The sequence below is a fragment of the Agelaius phoeniceus genome, chromosome 5 (assembly GCF_051311805.1).
Source record: "Agelaius phoeniceus isolate bAgePho1 chromosome 5, bAgePho1.hap1, whole genome shotgun sequence".
In the NCBI taxonomy this organism is placed as follows: Eukaryota; Metazoa; Chordata; class Aves; order Passeriformes; family Icteridae; genus Agelaius; species Agelaius phoeniceus.
The window spans coordinates 10,387,142-10,406,450 of record NC_135269.1 but is presented as its reverse complement, the minus strand read 5'-3'; the positions used below and the strand labels follow the sequence as shown (position 1 = coordinate 10,406,450).

General features: G+C 40.6%; 1 protein-coding gene across 1 annotated transcript in view; it reads left to right on the top strand.

The window, feature by feature from the left end:
• TBXAS1 (thromboxane A synthase 1) overlaps positions 1–19,309 on the top strand; it is a 228,199-nt gene that overhangs the window by 113,887 nt on the left and 95,003 nt on the right. Inside the window, exon 5 of the mRNA XM_054631033.2 lies at positions 14,144–14,260. Within this exon, the coding sequence (XP_054487008.2) occupies positions 14,144–14,260 (117 nt within the window). The remainder of the gene's footprint in view (positions 1–14,143; positions 14,261–19,309) is intronic.

Below are 19,309 nucleotides of genomic sequence, written 5' to 3'. Positions count from 1 at the left end.
GTAAAAATTTCTGCCACCCTGTTGTTTTTTTTTTGCTCGTGATCTACACTATGTAAGTTTCATTCTGCAAGAATGAAACCTCCATGGTAAAGGATGTTCAGAGATTGTGAGCTCCTCAGTGCTGACTGCGTGCTACAGCTACAAGTGTGGAGGATCACAAGTGAGGAATGAGTCGGCAGGTATTGTTTCACTCTCTAGCCAGGATTCTTCTTTATATAGCAACCACATGTCTTGGCACCATTTGTTGTGAATAATTGATAGCAAATCCTGGCTGATCTAAGCCTTGGGAGGGGATGGGGCTGCTGTGGGTTGTGGGGGTGCCGTGGAAGCACCGCACCGTGAGCACACAGCTGCTGACCATGACCAAGGAAAGTCACAGGACACTGGCCACAGCTGCTGATGTATTGTCAGCATTTGATTCACCACACTTAGAAGGGAAAGGGAAGGGGATGAGGGGTGTAAAATTGGAGTGTTTACACTGCATGTCTCACAGCTCTCCAGCGTAATGAGTGCTCCTTACTTTGAGCACACCTGGCCACTGCGCGTTTTCGTGTTCGCTCATCTGTTTCTGAAGGCTCGGTGGTGGCTCCAAGAGACTCCATTTAGCCTCATAGACACATATTCAGCAACATATATAGTGAGATCAGGAAACAGCTGTCCTGCAGCAAAAGTAAGGCCTTGTCTATTATTGTTAATTATTTACTCCTGCCAACCTCTTCTCACTGGTGTTAAGCAACAGAAACAAAAATAATTACATTCTTTACTGAAGTAATATTCCATTGCTCTTCTTTCCCTTTCATGCTTGCTCCTGGAGTAAAGGGTTTGGGGAAATAATATTAAAAACAAGAACTATCTTGCAGTCTTCTCTTCTGCTAGATTAATTTTAAGTTGATGGTACACAAGATATTATTTTTTTCCCTTTTCAAGGCAATTGCAACTGACAGTTTCCCCATTTCCTTTTCCATTCTCAGTGTGTGCATTTAGATGAAGCTAAAACTGCACTCTTGCACTTTTTATGCAGCTTTCCTAAAATAATTCTGAATAATTTAACAGTGGCTCAGAAACATTCCAGTTTAACCAGTCATTGACCTTCAGTCAAGTTGAAATGTCATCAGGCCTATACTGGTATTTCATCAGTTCCAAAGAAGCTGTACTGCTGCAGAGGCAATGGTGAGATCTATAATTAAAGTTGCCCAATGTCTCCCATTACAATGTTTTCCTTTCTGTAGATTATCATAGTTTAACTGCTTCAATTAGTATTTTCCATTTAGAATTTTTCAGTCAAAATGGTCTTGCTATTTTGGAGACCATGCCTAGGGAAAAGTTAGGGTTATTTATCGATTGTGAGGAAAATAAACCCAGAGTCTATTTCTTTGGCTTTGGCTTTGTTCCCTCTAGTGTTAAGGGCTGGATATAAAAACCACTTTGAAAATCTGACCAAACTGCTTAAGTTTATAAGCCCCTGAAGAATCTGAGTAAACACAGACTCAACAAAAAATATTAGAGGAGACTGACTTACTGCTATCGCTCTCTGCTGACAGAACTCTACAAATGACAAAGAATTTCTAAAAGTCATTGTGTGAGCTTTATGACTGAAGGGGGAGAACCTTGAGTTTGTGACTGATTAATTTCACATGAAAAGTTTTGGGGGTTTTATGTGCAATGTTAAAAACTTTCAGGATATTATTTCCTCTAGAAATCTTAAATGTGAGAAATCAAGTAGAGATCCTGTGGGGGGAAAAACTGTATATAATAACATAACTAAAGAATTGGATCCATTTGGACCCATTTCTGCATCTGCTTTAGGATACAAGGACTGCACCAAGCCTAAGATTTTCAAATCTCTTAATGCTTTATTTTGCTCTCTAGTATCCTCCTAATACAATTGTAATTGACTGCAGTAGGAGTTGATGGTATACTATATTGTCAGCAGTAAGAATTTAAAAAACAAACCCTTTGCCCTAGTGATTTCTGAGATTTGATTAGGAAATGTGTGAAAGACAGAATTTTCATGTCATATCTGATTTTGAAGAATTTAAAACCAAAATAAAAAGAAAAAGTTGATTGAAATAATTAGTTTCAGTTACAGCTTTTAATATAAAAAAAAATAGCTTCAATTTGCAAGCTAGTTATTTTGTTCCAAAAACATCTATAAAAAGGTAGTTTCTAGAACTTTTTTCCTTCTTTTGTTCCAGAAAGCCTAGAGAAAGAAATTGATTTTGCAATATTGACAGTTTCTTGCAAGCCTCATGACTTTATTTAAGTTTCTCTCACCAGCTCTGGTTTTATTTTTGTTTAATGTTTGATTTGAATTTTTAAAAGGAATGTACCCTTCCTAGCTGGTGTTTCACTGTGTCACATTACATGTTCTTTAAATGCCCTGGCTACTGGATGGCACTCATTTGTTTTACCCTCCTTGTAGTCAAGTGGGGCAGCTCTCATTTTTTCATTTTCTCATTTTTTCTCTCACTTTTTTCAGCTCTTCCCTTTATGCTTGTGGTAACATTTATCTTATATTGGCAGTGACAGGCACTTTTGGTTATAAAAACTTTGGTTTGTCCTTGGGTTAAGATTTATTCTATGTAAAAAAATCAGCAGGGTTTTAGACATGTCTCAGAGGGTTATTTTTTTCAGTTTCAACATCCCTTTTATTTTTCAGGCTGCTGGATGCTGGGGGTGTTCAGAATGAACCTCAAGTGTGAGAGAAGCAGCTGTACAGATGCAAAACGAGTTCTTGTGGTGTGGGGGTGTGTGCTGTGCTGGCCAGCACTGATGGTTGGGAACTGCAACTCCCACCCACCAACAGAGCTGGCCTTGGAAGTGCAGATTCTAATAAGTTGCAAGTAGAAATGGCATGCTGGGTGCACGCAGTCAAGTGTGGTGTGTGTGCTGAGTATGGGTGCAGCCTGGCAATTTCACTGGTGCCTGCTCCTTCCAGGGAGTGAGGCCTCTTTCCTGTTTCTCACAGAAATCCCAGCAGGCAGAACCTCCAGCCAGGCTGTTCATTGCTGTTCTGTGTGTGCCTGGCTGTTGGGGGTTAATCCTCAGGGCAAGGTTGCAGGTGTCTCATTCTCATGGCTGGCACACATTCCTTCCCCAGGCACTCGATAAAAGAGAATCTAAATCCCAAATCTTGCTCTGCCCTCGTGTGTGTTTGCTGAGCTCCCAGCTTGTCTGTACCCGAAATGCTGGTGCTGGCTTTTGGGGCACCATGAGTGGGGAGAATTCAGGCTCTGATCCACCCCTCTGGTTTCATGTCATGGCACTAAAACTGAAGCTAGAGTAGTGGAACAGGCCTCCTAAATGCTGCATCACCTGAAGGAGGCCTGCTTGGCCAGAAAGGGATCTGTGAGCTCTGTGGTGTGGGCTCCAATTTGTGGAGTTTTTGGGTTTTTTTAACATTTTATCTTATCCTAGAACTCTTCAGATAAGAAGATATGGTGACATGCTTTAGGTTTCATAATCCACACTGCTTCATATTACAAGTCTAAATGTTTAAGAATACAAAAGTAGCTGATACTGGTAATTTATTTGGATGAGGTACTTGCTGATACTCAGAGGAGTGTTTCAACTTCTCTCCTTGAAGAAATCAGTAAGAGTGATGTGAGAACAGTCTGCTTACAGGTGGTTTGTGAACTAAAGCTGTTTTACAGAAATTGTGAGCTCTAGGGAACTCATGATAAGTCCTGTAATGCTATCTGTGCACAATAGGACTTTATTTTTGTTGAAGTTATCTTATGACAAACATTTAATTCTGGATATGCTCAAATTAATTTGTAAGAGGCAAATGCACAAACATTATTTCATATAAACATGTCAAAACATGTTTTCATAAATTAGGATTTTTTAAAATTTGATTGAAACTAGACAATAACCTCAAATATTAAATCTTGGAAGATAAAATGCTGAAAGTGTGCTGTGCAACTCCTGAGGAAGTTTTATAGCCTAGGTCTTCTTGAGGGACAAATAAATGAGGAACAAAAGCAGCTACTGCTATCAGGAAAATACATTAATGTTTTGACAGATAGATGTGGAAATCTTACTATATAAAATTTGGATTATTTTTTTTCCCTGATGTGTAAATATTCACTTAGTGTAATTAGAAAGAATTGTGAAGTAGAAGGCAGGGAATTCAAATTCTTCAGCTGAGCGGGTACTGCCAATGTGATTTGTTGACAGCTTGTCATTCTGCCATTACAGCTGACCTGGAGTTTTCTTTCTGTATGACTTTTCAAAGGAAAACTAACATAAAGATTAAAGTATTTATCCAGGGAGTGTTCTGACTTGGACTAGCAGCATATGCTTAGAGAAGGAGCAGAAGAGCAGAGCAAGTGCTGAGCACCCTTTCCTGTAGAATGGCCCCTAACATCTGACTGCCCATGGTTGACTCCTAAGCTGAAAGCTGTATTCGTGTTTTTAATTTTTAATACCCCTTTTCTTCCAGTAGTTTGAATTAAATATCATCTTGAACCCATTTTTTGTTTTTTAAACCATTAGGAGGCCTCACAAGAAAACTTTTATTGGCCTTTTTTGACATTGTTTTGAAATTTTCTTCTTGGCACTGGGGGGAAAAGGTGAAATACATTTTCCTTGGGTTGTTTTGCACATATTGGACATCGTCAGTTTGCCATATCAATCCCAAATTTTCTGTTTCAAATTAGATAATTGACAGTTTGAAGTACATTTTATGTATCAAGATGTTGTCACATGGGAAATGGGGTATTTGCAACAAGTTTTAGGTGCTACATGGCAACTTGGAAGAGTGGTAGAAACCCTTTGAAATGTCTTCCACCTTTAGGTCGTAGTTAACTACTTAGCCACTTGTTTATTTTCAGTGTTTCTTGGTGCTTTGAGATTTTAAGTTACACAGGCCTGTATATAATTTTATTTCTGTATTGCAACATCTGAGTGGAAGAGGTCAAACTAAAATTGTCAATAAAATATGAAGTATATGAAGAAGTGACATTTCTTATATATACTTTTCTCCAAATAAAAATGTTGCATGCAAGTGATATTTTTAAACTAAGCCAGTGGTAAGCCTCCCCTTCACCTGCCATGCTTACCTCTGCTAGTGACCAGAAGGTCCTAAGCATTTAACCCCTATTTGAGGAGCTTAAATTTGACAATACAGATTTAAAACTCTTGCTCAACCATAGCTAATGTTCTGAGGTGCCTCAAATCCCTTGGAGCTGCTGATTTCAGCAGTTGAAATCACCAAATAGAAGCTTAGCAGTTTTGAAACTTGTCCAAGGAAGGAGATCTATGAATATGCTGTTTTGAGAGGAGATGGCCCTCACGTGTGCCTTTGAAATGGGCTGGTGGCTCAGGCACTGCAGAAAATGTAGCAGCAATAAACGTGGTTGTTTGAATCACAAAGTGGTGGAGCCAGGCTGCACCAGTGCAGTCCCCTGTGACAAATTGCCCAGAGTGAAGGAGAAAGGCCTTCACACATTTACCTACCAGAAATCATTCCAAGGCAGTCCTCTCATCTCTCTGTGAAGCACCCCACCTAGAAACTTATAGGTGATTCTTTGAGACAATGCATTTACAGCCTTATTTGTTGAATCAATTCCAAATTCTATGACCATTCATGAAGGAGAAGTTAGTGAATCTCTGCAGCCTAATAGGCCTCAGACCATCCCTCCCTCCCCTAACCTGTACTCCTGCTGTAATAATTCTTTCCTCATTATTCTTATTTCCTCATTTTTCTTCCTATCCTTATCCACAGGAAGGAGTCACAACCTTTCCCCCCACTGTGAGTTTTGTTCTGTCAGTGATCATTTGAAAGTGGGTTACTACCATGACTTCTTTCACTCTGCAGTTATAAGAAAGGGAGTAATCCCTGATCACAGCTGTAGTGACCTCTCTTCTGGAATATGTTTTGTTGTTATGTCCATGAGAAGAAAGAGGTGAGACCTTAAGGAAGTGTAAGACTCTTCCTATGTTGCTGTCATGGCAGCTTGGATAAGTCTGTGCTCATTTTGGTGAACTTTTTCTGAGGTATCTAGCTGAATACCCAAGGCATTTGAGTAAGCAGCCAAGAGGACAGGCAGTGGGATGGTGAGTGGTACTTACAGTCTCTCTTGGTATTCTCCAGAAACTTTAAGGTTACTGCAGGTATGTCCCTGGATGAGCAGAGCATGGAATTCAATGTAAATAAAAGACCTAGCCAACGTTCTTATGGGCATTGCCTGTCATTCCTACCTATGCCAATGACTGAAAGCATGGCAATATATGTGTACCAAAAGTTATTGGGGACTGCTTTTTTTCCAAATACTCTTTACATACTGTAAAAGGAACTTTCTGGTCCTCAACCTTTCCTTGAGGAGAAGTGTGTATAAACAGAGAGGCTTTTAATAGTCTTATAACTTTATCCAATATTAAAAATCCAGTTATGTCAGCTGGAAAGTGGATTTAAACATGTTTAACAACTGCTTCTCAACAGAAACTGTCTATAGAGTATGGGTTCTCTAGTACAACCTGAACTTGTTTATAATACCAAAATTCTTAATTAATTAAGAGCAAGTACTTTTTTCTTTGCTGTGATTTTTTTGATCCCAAATGTGCAAACTGACCACCATATGCAAACTCATGAATGCATGGGCTTAATTTTGACGTTGCTTACACCAACAAATGGAACATGTGACTTGCATCAGTTTGGGTCAGACTGCAGGAGGCCATATGTGTTTGTTTTAGCAGTTATGGATGGTTATATTTACCTCATTGCAATGACTTGCTTTGGTTTCTATTGACAAAACCATGACTTAAGAGAATGTTTGCAGAGACAAGAACAGATGTTTCCAGGCTGCTTGCCACAGAGGGGAAAAATAGCCAGCATTTGCTTGTAAGCTGGGGTTGGCTGTGCCATTTTTCCAATGAGTAATTAGGAATAGTAGTTATTAGTTGTTGAAGATCCTGACTTGATAACAAAAGAAACTGCTTGGAGATGCCTTTTTGTATAGTCTTATCTATAGAGTAGAATGAAAGACAATTGCTGTAATCACTGAAACCAATTCTACCCTGTCACAGTCTTTTGAAGAACCTTAATGACCAAGGAGAACCTAAAAGCTTAATGAAATAGATAATCCATGGACATTTTCTCCTCTTCTCTGCAGGCATGTTGATTTCAAATTAAGCTGAAAACTTTTACTAACACTTTTATGAAATTGTAAAGCAATGTGAGCGTTTTGGAGTAAGTTTGGTGATTTTTTTTCCCCTCTGAAGCTGTAAGATCACCTTCTGAATCATACATACTAAAATCAAACTTGTTTTAGACTAACAAAGAAGAGGGGACAAAACTGTAATAGACTAGCAGAGTTGGAGAGCTAGGAGGGTTTTGAGCAATGTGTTTGTGAAAGAGTGTGACCACTAAAATTAAATAGTTTTAAATTAATTTTAAATTTTAAATTTTTAAAATTAAATCATTTTAATGGGCAAGGAAAGATTGATTTCAACTACCTGGGAGCAGCAGTGTAGGATGTGTGGCATCTGAGGATTTGGAAATAGAGTTTTGGAAAGGCAAAGGAAGAGTGAGGCTGCTTTGGGAGAGACAACTCCTGTGTGTAGTGATTCCCTCGGATTTAAGATGGATGGGAAGCCCCTCACAGTCACAGCAGAGGGGTGGGAGAGGCCCAGTGGTCTCCCACACTGGCACACAGCTCTCAGTGGGCAATGCCAGGTCTTGGGGTGAGGAGTTGGTCTTGCTCCATTATGAGATGATGATTTCTGAAGAGAAAAATTTTACATGCTTTGAAGAGATGTGGCTATAACATCTGTGTTTGCAAGGGCCTTCCGGATAGAAACAGCAACGAGCTACAGGGTATGTGACATAAATGAGCTCTGTTTTGGGTTTGGAAATCATGCAATGCAGTTCTTTCCTGGCTCAGTCAAAAGCCACCACACAGAGAATATGTCGTTGAATGTCATGAATAAAGGGAGAGCTGAGCATGACTTAGAACACCAAGGGAGTTGGATGGAATAGACTGTATCAGTTTACCAACAGGGAATTTTAAAGCTAATATATGGAGGCATCTCCTGCCTTCCCACTTTCATGATCTACTTACTGCAAGCTTGGTAAGATGTATTCCTGGAGATATCTCAGGGATGTTTTTTTCTGTTGCCTTTTTTAAGAGCAAGTGTTATGTTAAGTGTCACGCCACTGCCACTGACTGGATGAAATACCATATGGGCAGTTCGTGGGTTTGCTGGTTCCACCTGCTGGCTGAACTGGAGGTGATGACCTGTCAGTCAAGGGGAGTTGAATGAGTAATCTTAAGAACAGATTTTATTATAATTCCTGTCTCAGGTATGGGGATAGTGTCTTGTCTTCAAGCTACGAACTTTCTATCTCATTTTTTCTTAACTTTCATTTCATTAAATTCAGTTTAAAAATGCAATTTCTTAAACAGGATGGTAATGCCTAATCACAAGGGCCTTTTTAGCAAGAAAAGGACATCAAACCTTTTTGAAAATAAGAAGATGAACAAGTTAACCCAGTGATGTGCAAGCACTGCTGCCTGCTCATCACTTCTGGAACTTGCCTTGGGGAGGAAGCCATCCCCCACTGGGAGAAGGATGACCCCCCACACTGGGAATTTACCCCAAAAATTTCCCTAAAATGAGAAAAGGGGAGGAACCCAGAGTTAGATTTAACTCTGGATACTGAAATCCCTGTGGGTACTGAAGGAGAGAGGAGCAGATGGCTCTCAGTGTGGGCTGTAGGGGTGAGACTGGGGCTAAAATTCAGGAGAGTGTGGGCATGGGATTCCAGTTAAAGCTGGATCCCACAACAGCTGTGGGACTAGAAGAAAGCTTACATGCAGGCAAATGCTGTTTGCTAGGCATGACTAATGCCAGAATTAGTGTTGGAGTTACTGTTTGGATTTGGGATTTTGGGTGCTCTAGAGCTTATTTCCTTGTTTGAATCTGAGCAGACTGAGTGCTGCTGTAGAAGTAAATTGGTTTTGATTGGTTTTGTTAGGAGTGGGCTATGACTAAGTCTAAGTTTGAGATAACAAAGTGTCTGAGGTATTGTTTTTTTTAGAGTTTTGTTTCTCACTGTGTTGTCAGAGCACATGGAGAAGATTAGCAGCTGGTTCTGTGGAGGTGAGTGGTTTTTAAAGGTCTTTAAAGGTACCCTTTAGCTTCTTTGAAGAGTCATCTCTTCAGGATACTTAAAGAGTGCATGGCTGCATTAACTGCCTTCTGCTGGGAAAACTTTATCCCTCATTTTTCTGCCAAAAGAAATAAGAAGAGGTGTCTAAGGGAACATAATGGTGCTGCTACCCTTCTTTCTGCTCTAGGCAGTCGTTGCTGTGTGTCAGAGGTTCAGTCTAGCCTGCTAGGGACAAACTTGGGAAAGGAGCAAATATTGTATGAATCACAGAAGGCTACAGTTTTACTCCAAGATAAAACAGGGACAGGATATTAATGCATGAATAGGTCCTACAGATATCCATTTGACATACTTCTTAGAACAGTTTTGTTAAGTATTGAATAGTTATCTCCCAGGCATGGTCTGGGCACAGTTCAGGAGAAGAACATGTACCATGACCAGAAGCAGTTTGGATATTTCCACTGTTTTTGGGAAAGGGATTTAACTTTGGGGACAGGGGGTGTTCTGTTCCACTTGGCCTTAGAGCCAAAATTCACTTGCCTGAATTATTTAGTAACACAGAGGAAGCCAAACTGACTGATGACAAACAAGCCAATAACTGGATCTGAGGGGTCATCCTGAGGAACCACCTTATGGGGGAGAGAATTCTTGCATCAATTGTAGAGATGCCGCTCATGTGCAAATATTATTTCATTTTCTCTTTTAAAAGCAACGATGTTTTAAAGGATTTGTTTGCAAGCAAATCAATCCAATTTTCCTTGTTGTGGTTGATGGCATGTCTGTGATTGTGGGAACTGAGCAGCACTTGCAGGTACACTGCAAGAGATTAGCATGCTGCCAGTAGTTTTCATGGAGCATTGCTGTACCAGAAATGGTTGATTACACAGGAGAAAGAAGCACAGAGCAGTTGTTCAGTATTTAGATAATGCTAGATGGAACATAATCCTGATTGCCTTTGACTTAAAAACAGCCTCCTTTACTGCCCCAAAACCAAAATACCACCCCTGAAAATATTACAGCTGCCTCCTATGGTAATTTTTTTGGTGATTTTCATAAGATCAAGACTTTTTAGATACATATAGTACTTTGTCCATTTGGAAAGAGAGATGACACTTCATCTTTCACTGAGATATTTCAGGCTCATTTTCATACCAAATCCATTTTCATTCCTGCTATATGAACCTGCAACACAGGTTATGCAATTAGGAGGAAAGTGTTTGCAGAAACAATAAGGAAAACTTGATAAATGAAATGTGCTATACACTGTCAGTCATGCTGATGGTATTCCAATAAACACAAACATATTTTTGCATGCCCAGTTTTAAAGATACAGAGTAAAATAATTCATGGCCAAAGCTGGTTTTCCTTTCTTGCAGCATTTATATGTGTATAATACTGTGCACACCAAAATTATGTTAAGGGAGCATTGCTGTCATAAAGTAGAGTGCTAAAAAGGCAATACTATAGTTAGTGTTGTAGTTATAATATTACAGTTAACAGGCTTTTTGTTCAGTAACTGGGTCTCTCTGTGAATGTGCTGTATACAGTCTTTATGCAATTAGGAACACTTTTTAGGGTGAATGTCTGGTTTTAGCAAGGGAATTTGCTTTCAAGACAAATGCAGTGAGATTTATATCACATCTGTTATTATCTAAGTGGAGCTTTGTCTTGCAAAGGAGATTTGTCTTATAGAGTGCATAGTTTGGGCAGCCTTCAATTTAGGACTGGATGCAAAATACTTTTCCAAGTGTTGCCCTGTAATTTTTTCTGGTTTTCTTTCTTTTTTTTTTTTTCTTTTTTTTTTTTTCTGTGTGCTATTTAAACCTTGCTTGGAAGACAAAATTGGTAATTTCCTTGTGGGAATTGTTATTCTGCTCTTTCATTGTAGTTTCTGAGTGCCTCAGAAATGTTAATGTATCGTTAGCATTTCTGAGGAGGTGATGTGATATATCCACTTTATAAAGCAGAAGTGAAGGCTGGTGGTTGAAACACAGCTCTGAGAGTGTTTGCTAATTTGGGGGCTGCGCTCAATGACCTGATTTCTTGGACTAATGCATTCACAGGATCAAGGCACTTTCCCTCTTGTTGATTTCAGTGAGCACTCAGGAGCACTGCAATCTGGGCTCAGGGTTTGAAATGAAGACTGAAGATAGAAGGAACACTCATTTAGTGACCAGCTGAGTCGAGATTAAGTGTAAATGGCTGCCCTAGCAGCACAGAAGAGCTGTGGAGCAGAGGGTAGCATACAGGACTTTCTGACAGGAAGATGCTCATTTCCAATTGTCTAGAGGCTCTTTCTTCTGATTATACTGTGCCTTTGAATATCTGTAACAAATGATGGAGTGCTCCACTGAGTGATGTTCTTTCTAGCTGCCCTTGTGATCTTCAGGAAAGATACCTACTGACAAGTTAGAAAACAGATTATTTATTTAAAGAGGCTCTTCAGAGAAAACAGTCCAAGATGTTTCAACTCTGACAGCCTGTCCAAGGTTTTCCTTGTTATTGTACAAAATAAAATAGTCTATACATACATTTTAAAAGTGCCCTTATTTTGTTTTACAGTTGTCATCTGATGACAGTAGCTAAGTCAATATCTTCCTTCAGCTTAATATGTACTTTTCTGCTTGAAAGCTGCTCATCTTTGCTCAAAACTGGTTTGTAGTGTTGTCCCAGTGACATTAGTTTACTATACTGGATGGTGTTGCTGAGAATGTAAAACTATCCCATTAGCCTGTTTGCAATATAAAATAGGCTTCTGCTTTTTACAAGCTTATGCAGTGTAGTAAGAATTTGGCAAGTGTAAAGGAAAAAGGTGTTAAGGAGAGCTGGCAGCTCCTTAAAGAAATGATATTAAGTGCAAACTCTTCCAATAAGGAGGAAAGTTAAGGAAGTGCAGTGGAAGACCAGCATAGCTAAACTGCCAGTTCTTCATGGCTCCTGAAGAGAAGTTGTTTTTTTTTTTTTTTTAACAGAGTGGAAAGTAGGTCAGATTTCCAAGAAAAAGGATAAAAAAATAGCAGGTAGTGGCAAATAAAGTCAGAAATAGTGAGGCACAAAATGATATTAAAGTATCCAGGTGTGTTACAGGTTGTAAGAATTCATTTTGCATGCACTGTTGTATTGAAAGAAAGACTAAAAGGAAAGGTCAGAGGACAAAAGGGATCAACAGGTGGTGTTGGGATGGCCAAAATCATTGGTTTGTTTGAGTCTCTCCCAGTAAAATGGACACTGTTTCCACTGGTAACATGGGGAACTGTACTGCTGCAGTATCGAGGAGATCTCACATGCAAAAGTGAATATCTCTGTACTTCTTGGTAACCAGAGGAGTGTAGACCTTCTGCCCACACCCACCAATCTTAGGGTGGTTTTTCTGGAGGGCATTGCTATACAGTGCCTGAAATGTATTTTGGAACAGTCCACTGTTGGAAGGGAAGGGAGGAGCACAGGGTGCCTTCTTTGCAAGTATTGTTCTGTAATTTTGTTAATGATTTAGATGTTGGCACTGAGTATGCTAATAATTTATGTAGAAAGCTGGTAAGGATGAAAGAGGCTATGAAAGAAAGGGCTAAAATTCGAGGTGGTGTTATCCAGTTGCACAAATAATCTTAAAGGGAAAGGTCGTAGTTCAAAGGGACATGTTCTACATATGACTCTGGGGAGTAACCAGCTTTAAGGATAAAGGCCAGGGGATAACTTCCTAGGGAGTGATTGTTCAGAAAGAAGCCTGAAAGTTTCAGGGAACCACAAACCAGTTCATGAGTACAGTGTCATACTGTGGTATGTCCTATTCCAAGGTGAATAGAGAGGAATATAGCCTGGAGGGGGGGAATAAAATCCTTTCTTGCCTGGAATACCATGTTGGGTCACAGGGACTGTACCTTAAGCAAAAAGTAAATCAGCAAGACTATGCAGAGGAACAGTACCAACACTGAGCCAACAGTCCTAGATAGCATGACTGATAAGTATGTGTTGAGTGAAATGGTGTTATGTGGGGTAGATGGCTGCAATATGTTTAGTGGTTGTTATAGCCTTCAGTATGTATGGGCTGCTGCAAAGATAGGGAGAATAACCCTCCTTCTGTGCCTGGACAGCACAAAAACAAAAGTTCCAGCAAGAGAGAGATTGTGCTGCCATGGTAGAAGTAGTACAGCACTGGAAGAGTTTGAGTGGGGAGGTTATTGAATCTCTGTTATTGGAGGGCTTCAGGAACAATTAGGAAACATCTTCTGACATAGTATAAGACATAATATTTTGTGCTGTGGGGCTGGACATCGTCTGATTTTTCTTCCAGTCAGAAGTGTGTTGTTTTCTGACATGCTTTCTCTTTTGTCTTTTATATCCTTTTACTCCTTGGTGAATATCACTGTTTTCTGGACAAGATTTTCTTAGATGGCAGGGAAGATTTAGTAAATTCACAGTAGTCATTTTGGTACAGAACTTCATGGAGCAGTGCTTTAAGCTGCTATATTTGACCAACTGCTGCAGCTGTAAGAGTCACAGGCTACAACTTCTTAGTGAGAGTGTTCCTTATAAACAGAGTAAGGACTGGGACTTGCTTTCTAATCACCATATTTTCTGAAGACTTTTAAAATGCATATAACAGTCTGACATGCCAGCTGTCACCAGAAATGGTGTCCCCCACCAACACCAGCATGTGGTGTGTTGGCACTCATGTCACACGGACAGGGAGTGTTGACAAGTCCTCTTGCCAGTCACCTTAGAAAGATAGGGAAGAAGCCAGGGTTCAGTGAAGGAGATCTCAGGAGAACACCAGGGACATCAGAACCGGAGCAGTCTGAGAAAGGAGCTGGTCCAGGACTTTTAAAGCCCAAGAGAAAATGAGTGCAGCAAAAGAGAAATTTTCTCCAGCCTCATCCACGTTTAGCTTGGTGTTTGGGACTGATTTGAACCTCTCTTCGTGGGACAGCAGTGCAATGCCTTTCCTGAACAATCTTCCCAAGTTCTGGAGTCTTGAGAAACTGTAGTTGCATTTGTGTTAAAATTGAATTATGTTTTCTTTCAACTTAGAAGCCGAAGTTGATATCCAAGCCAATGCTTGATAGCATCCTTTGTCTTCGTGATGACAGATGGAAGTTTGTGCGGAGCCTCCTGACCCCAGCCTTCAGCGATACCAAACTGAAGGAGGTAAGGTGTAGACATTGCTGCTTTCATAATTTAGAAGACTTGTGCAGGCATCTGCTTTATGTAGGTCCATATTAAGGATAGGTAAAACCTGCTACTTTGTGCCACTTTATTTAGACCTGAAGAGCACAAGCAGCAGAGCTTCCATATGGCATGGTTCAGATCATAGACTGGTGAAAATCCAAATAGCTCATCTGAAGATATGATTCTCTATCTTCCTCTGTTTAAGTCAGTTTTTCCATGAAAGTGTAGCATACTTAAGAAGGACCCTTACCCCTTCCTCTCCTCTGCCCTATTAGGAGTAAGCTTAAGTTCAGGAAAGGTTATTGCTCCCAGTTGGAACATAGCTTTTCTTGATGTGCAGAGTCAGCAACTCTCATGTTAACACAGGAACTGCTGTCAGTCTATTTTCATTTCTCCATCTCCTTCCCTTTCCCTCCTCCTTTTATTCTTTAATCCTTTCATATAATAAAATAAGTCACTGGAACAGAATGTCATTGCCAGATAAATACCTCTGACTGAAAATAAATGTCTCTGTGCTGACCTTCTGCTAATTTCCTATAAATGTATCAGCATTTGCTCAGCCATGGGAACCCATTACCCAGTAACAAAGTCCTGTTCCAGTGATACGATATCTCTTAATTAAATGTATATAAATGATTGACTGGCTAAAGTCTTCTTTCAAGGAGAACTCCAAAAAACAACCCCACAACAACCAAAACAAAATCACCTTTTCCTTTTTATGTTTTATTCTGAAAGGGAATCATGCCTCACTCCGGTGCCCAGTCCTGGGTTGTAAAATTTTCCACTGGGCAGACGCTTGTGTTGTTTTGACATGCCGCTGTCGAAATCCACAGTAACATCTAAATGTGTCTGGCTCTCCCAGCTCCATAGACAGCGGTCGCCTAGCAACGCCGGCTGTCACCTCCTTATTATGGTAAATTCTAATTGGCCGCCAGCCTGGCGGAGATGCTGATTAATCACCACTGACAATGCCATTGGTTATGCGCCCTGACATTTGCTCTGTCACCAACTCCATCACGAAATTTCAGCAAGGCGAGGGTGTTTAAATATGCAAGCGATTAGTTGCACATGGCATGGTGGGGAGAGCAGAGTTTTGCATTTTGCTGGCGGAAATTAATCTGCCTTACTGCAGGTCGTCGGCTCTTTGGACTAACAAAAAGATAACGCTGCATTCCCCTCAATTTGTGGAGAGCAACCTCTGCCAGCACCTGCCAGGCAGGCTTGGCTGAGGAGCACGGTGAGGGCAAGGGTGTGGAGCCTCAGGGATCCTGCTTTGGGGCTGGGCTTTGCAGGGTCTGGCCCATCCAACTGGGCTGGGAGAAGTTGTGGCATTCCCTTTGCATGGTTTGTTGGTGGAGGTGGCCTGCAGGAATAATGGTAGGAGGTAAAAGGGAGGTCTGGCCAGTGCCTGGTAGCTGTCTTGCATGCAAAGATTGAGACGTTTATTTTTAGCCTGATAATCAGCTTTGCCCGTGCTGCCTCTTCCAAGCTCTGTGGGAAGGCGTGTGACTGTGCATGGGCTTAGGGTGACCTGGAAATTGTCACTTTCTCCTCCCATTCAACAGCAAGTGGGAAAAAGAGGAGTGGGGCTGGTCTCTCTGAAAGGGTCAACTTTGCTTTTCTCCCCCACGCCTTCACTAGAATTCTGTCCATCCTTACAAAGACACTTGCAGTAAGCCCGTGTGAGATTAGGAACCGCTGTTGAAAGGATGTGCTACTCAGCCTTGCATTTCATTTTCTACCCAAATATGTTAGCAATACTGGGATTTGAAGTTAATGCAACTTAAGTCCTTGCCCATGTGCTTTTCCTGCTGTTGCTTAATTTAGAAGCCATACCAACACTTCACAAAGGAAATCAATGCTCATTAATTATGATCTCACTTTTTAACTCTCCCATATTTGGTACTCTCTCAGAACCTCTACAGCAGCATGGAAACAAAAATACCATGTTCTGGTATTGGCCATACTACAGAGTATCCAGCATTATCTGCAAGACATCCTGTTTATAATAAGCCCTTCCTCTCTGCTTTGAATTACAAACACAAATTTGGTACTAATTTATTGCATAAGAACCTAGATATGCTATTTTATACATATTTATAAATATTACTAGGACATTCCTTATTTCTCCTTCCAAGATATCAATTGCTTTGACAAAATCCCACACCAAAGTCTTCCACTCTGTTCACTCTGGATGGCTGCCTTAACTTTGTTCCTCTGTGCAGACTCCACAGTGATGCTGGAGAGACTGCAGACCTCATGAGTGTCTTTGGAGAGGGGTTCCCCTTGAGTGCTGCAGCCCCTGGTTCTACTCCAAACATAGACTTGTCTGTCTGGATGCTCTAGAAGAATTGGGAGCTGTTAGCCTGTGACAGAGCAACAAATGTTAACAACTCATTGTGCTCCCCATAGCAATCATATCAGATGAAAGATGCACCAAGGGGCAGAGACTTCTGAGACACAGGTTCCTGATATCTCTGTTTCAGAAACTCGAGAAAGGACAATTTCAGGGCTAGCAAGAGTGAGAAGTAAGAAGCCACTTTGGCCTGGCTGCTGGAGGACAAGGCTCCAGACAGAGCTAATGTGTGTTGCTAAGATTTCACCTGCAGTGCTCCACAGAGGCACCTGGGGCTGTGGGCAGAGGCGAGCTTTGCCCTTGTCACTTCAAAGAAGTGGTGTAATATCACTGAGAAGTTCACTGAGCTTGAGGAATTTCCCTGTAGTATGGCAAATATCTCCAACAGCCAGCCAGCAAATGAAAAGATGATTCCAGAAATTTTGAATTTTTCAAAGTTACGGGAAATGAACTGAAACTAGAGGTTATAGAGTTGTTGGGTAGCCAATATAGTGATTTCTGTGTGTCTGCAGAGAGTTGCTTTAGTAACATTTTTCAAGAGATTCTGACAGCTTTCTCTTTTCTCAATTTGTCTTTAAAAGCTGTGCACCATTTTGCTGTTGCTTTTATGGATTTCTATGTCTTGGGTGTTCTCCCTTTTTAATTCTCTTTTTCTAACAAGCATGTGAAGATTACTAAAGGAGTCCACTCCAGCTGAAGGAAGATTTGGCTGGATAGCATTGAACACAAATACTACAGTGGTGGTGAATAAAGCAATAGACTTATAAGCTTGATCCTGCAGTAAGACTGAGGAGCATCCCATGTAAGATGCCCCTGGAGTTGGTTGAAGATCTAATAATAAGCTCTTTCCAATAAGACCCCTGAATGAACCCCATAGTGCCATAGCTGTGAGAGCACTAAGAATGAGAAATGTGAGACAGGAGGCAGGAAACCCAAGAAATGTCACTTCCCTGCCCTTGACTGCCTGTGGGTGATCTGACAGAAGCTACTTAAATTCTCTGCGCACGAAACAACTTTTATCTGTTAAGTGGGAACAACACCAATCACTGAAAGTTGATCCTAGATCTAATTCACGAGGAATTGGTGAATTATAACACCTAGAGGCTCTAAGTAATAGAAACATTTCCCAGTGTTCCTGTCATGCTCTCCTCAGCTGTTATGTATTGAAACAAGCTGACATGTTAGTGATCTTGCTGTACCAACCTTGATTCCCTATTTAGTATTTCTTATTTTGTTCCTCTTCTCTTTGCTGTGGTGCCTATGATGATCCTGCAGTTCTGGACCTCTTGTCAGACTTGATGAATAGCTCTACTCTCTTTTACAGCCAACACCAGCAGAAAACCTATTGATTTTTATTTATTCTGATGGTGCTGCAGTAGTCTTGTCATCTCCTATCTGTATGCCAGGGATCCTTTCCTCCATTAACAAACCATTTTAACAAAACTGAACACAAAAATTAAAGAAGAGAGCACAGCTTCTTCTAAGAAGAGAGCACAGCTTCTTCTAATGTAGCCTTGTCCTCAATAACTTGTGAAGTGGAGTTTGTGTTGAGGAATTTCTTTCAAACAAAGGGAGACATAAAGCAGAACTTGTAATAACATGGCAGAACAGTGCAGAAAAATCCTCTAGTGTCACTCTCAGGCATGGAGATCTCTCATGTCCCACTAGGACATAAGATCTGACAGTCCAACCATTAAGGTTTCCTTGATTTGCTGTTCGTCTGTGCACATTGGTCAAAGGCATTTTTGGAGTGTTTCTGGAACCTGCTGTTGTTGCTGGACAAAGCAAATGTGCTCACATAAGGTAAAGCAAATCACTAATGTAAAAACTGGTGTAAAAACGTGAAATGTGCATAAACTTGAGCCACAGGCCAATATCTTGTTGAGTTGCTCATTTTGGTACAGTTGTGCCCAGGAATAGCACAGCTGCACTCTCAAGTGATGGAAACAAATCCTCTCATAAAACACCTTTCTGACACTGTGCTCTTTTTCTAGTTTTATTCAGAGACTTGAAATCTGGAAGAGAAGCAATTCTTGTGTGAGGGATGTATTCTTTCTCCTTCTCCTTCCTTTCTGTTGCATAACATTTGTGGGACAAGAGGCCCAACACGACTTCTGCTTGCTGTCTATGAACAGTAAAGTCTCCAGTGTGTCTGCCTACAGTGAATACGATCCAGCCTTCTAGTTTTTAGTTTGGATGCTAATAATAAGAGGAATAATAATGCTGCTGAATACTGAGGGCCACATCTAACTAGAGGAATGTGACTCTGATGCCTTTGAATAGTGCAAAGATCCACATGCACTGTGCATATGCAGAATCAGAAGCTAATTGTTGTTATGTGCCAAATAGCATATTGGCAGGATTTATACAGCAAAGCCCCTGGCATCATGAAAACCCTAACCCCAAATGCTCTTCTTTGGCAGAAAGAAAGAAATTTGGACTCTGGGCTACTCTTGCTATTAGATAACTGTCAGATCAAATATTTACAGGGACCATATTGTTTAGATTTTTCTTCATCCTGTTACTCTCAGCCAATCTGAACACAAAGCAGCTGGGGTTTATTTACCCACCAAGAATGGAATCTCAGGCAGGTTATGCAGGTTTTATGTTCTGACTGGCAAATCAGAATGTATGGGAAGTAACTGATACCCAAGGCAGTGTAGATCAACATG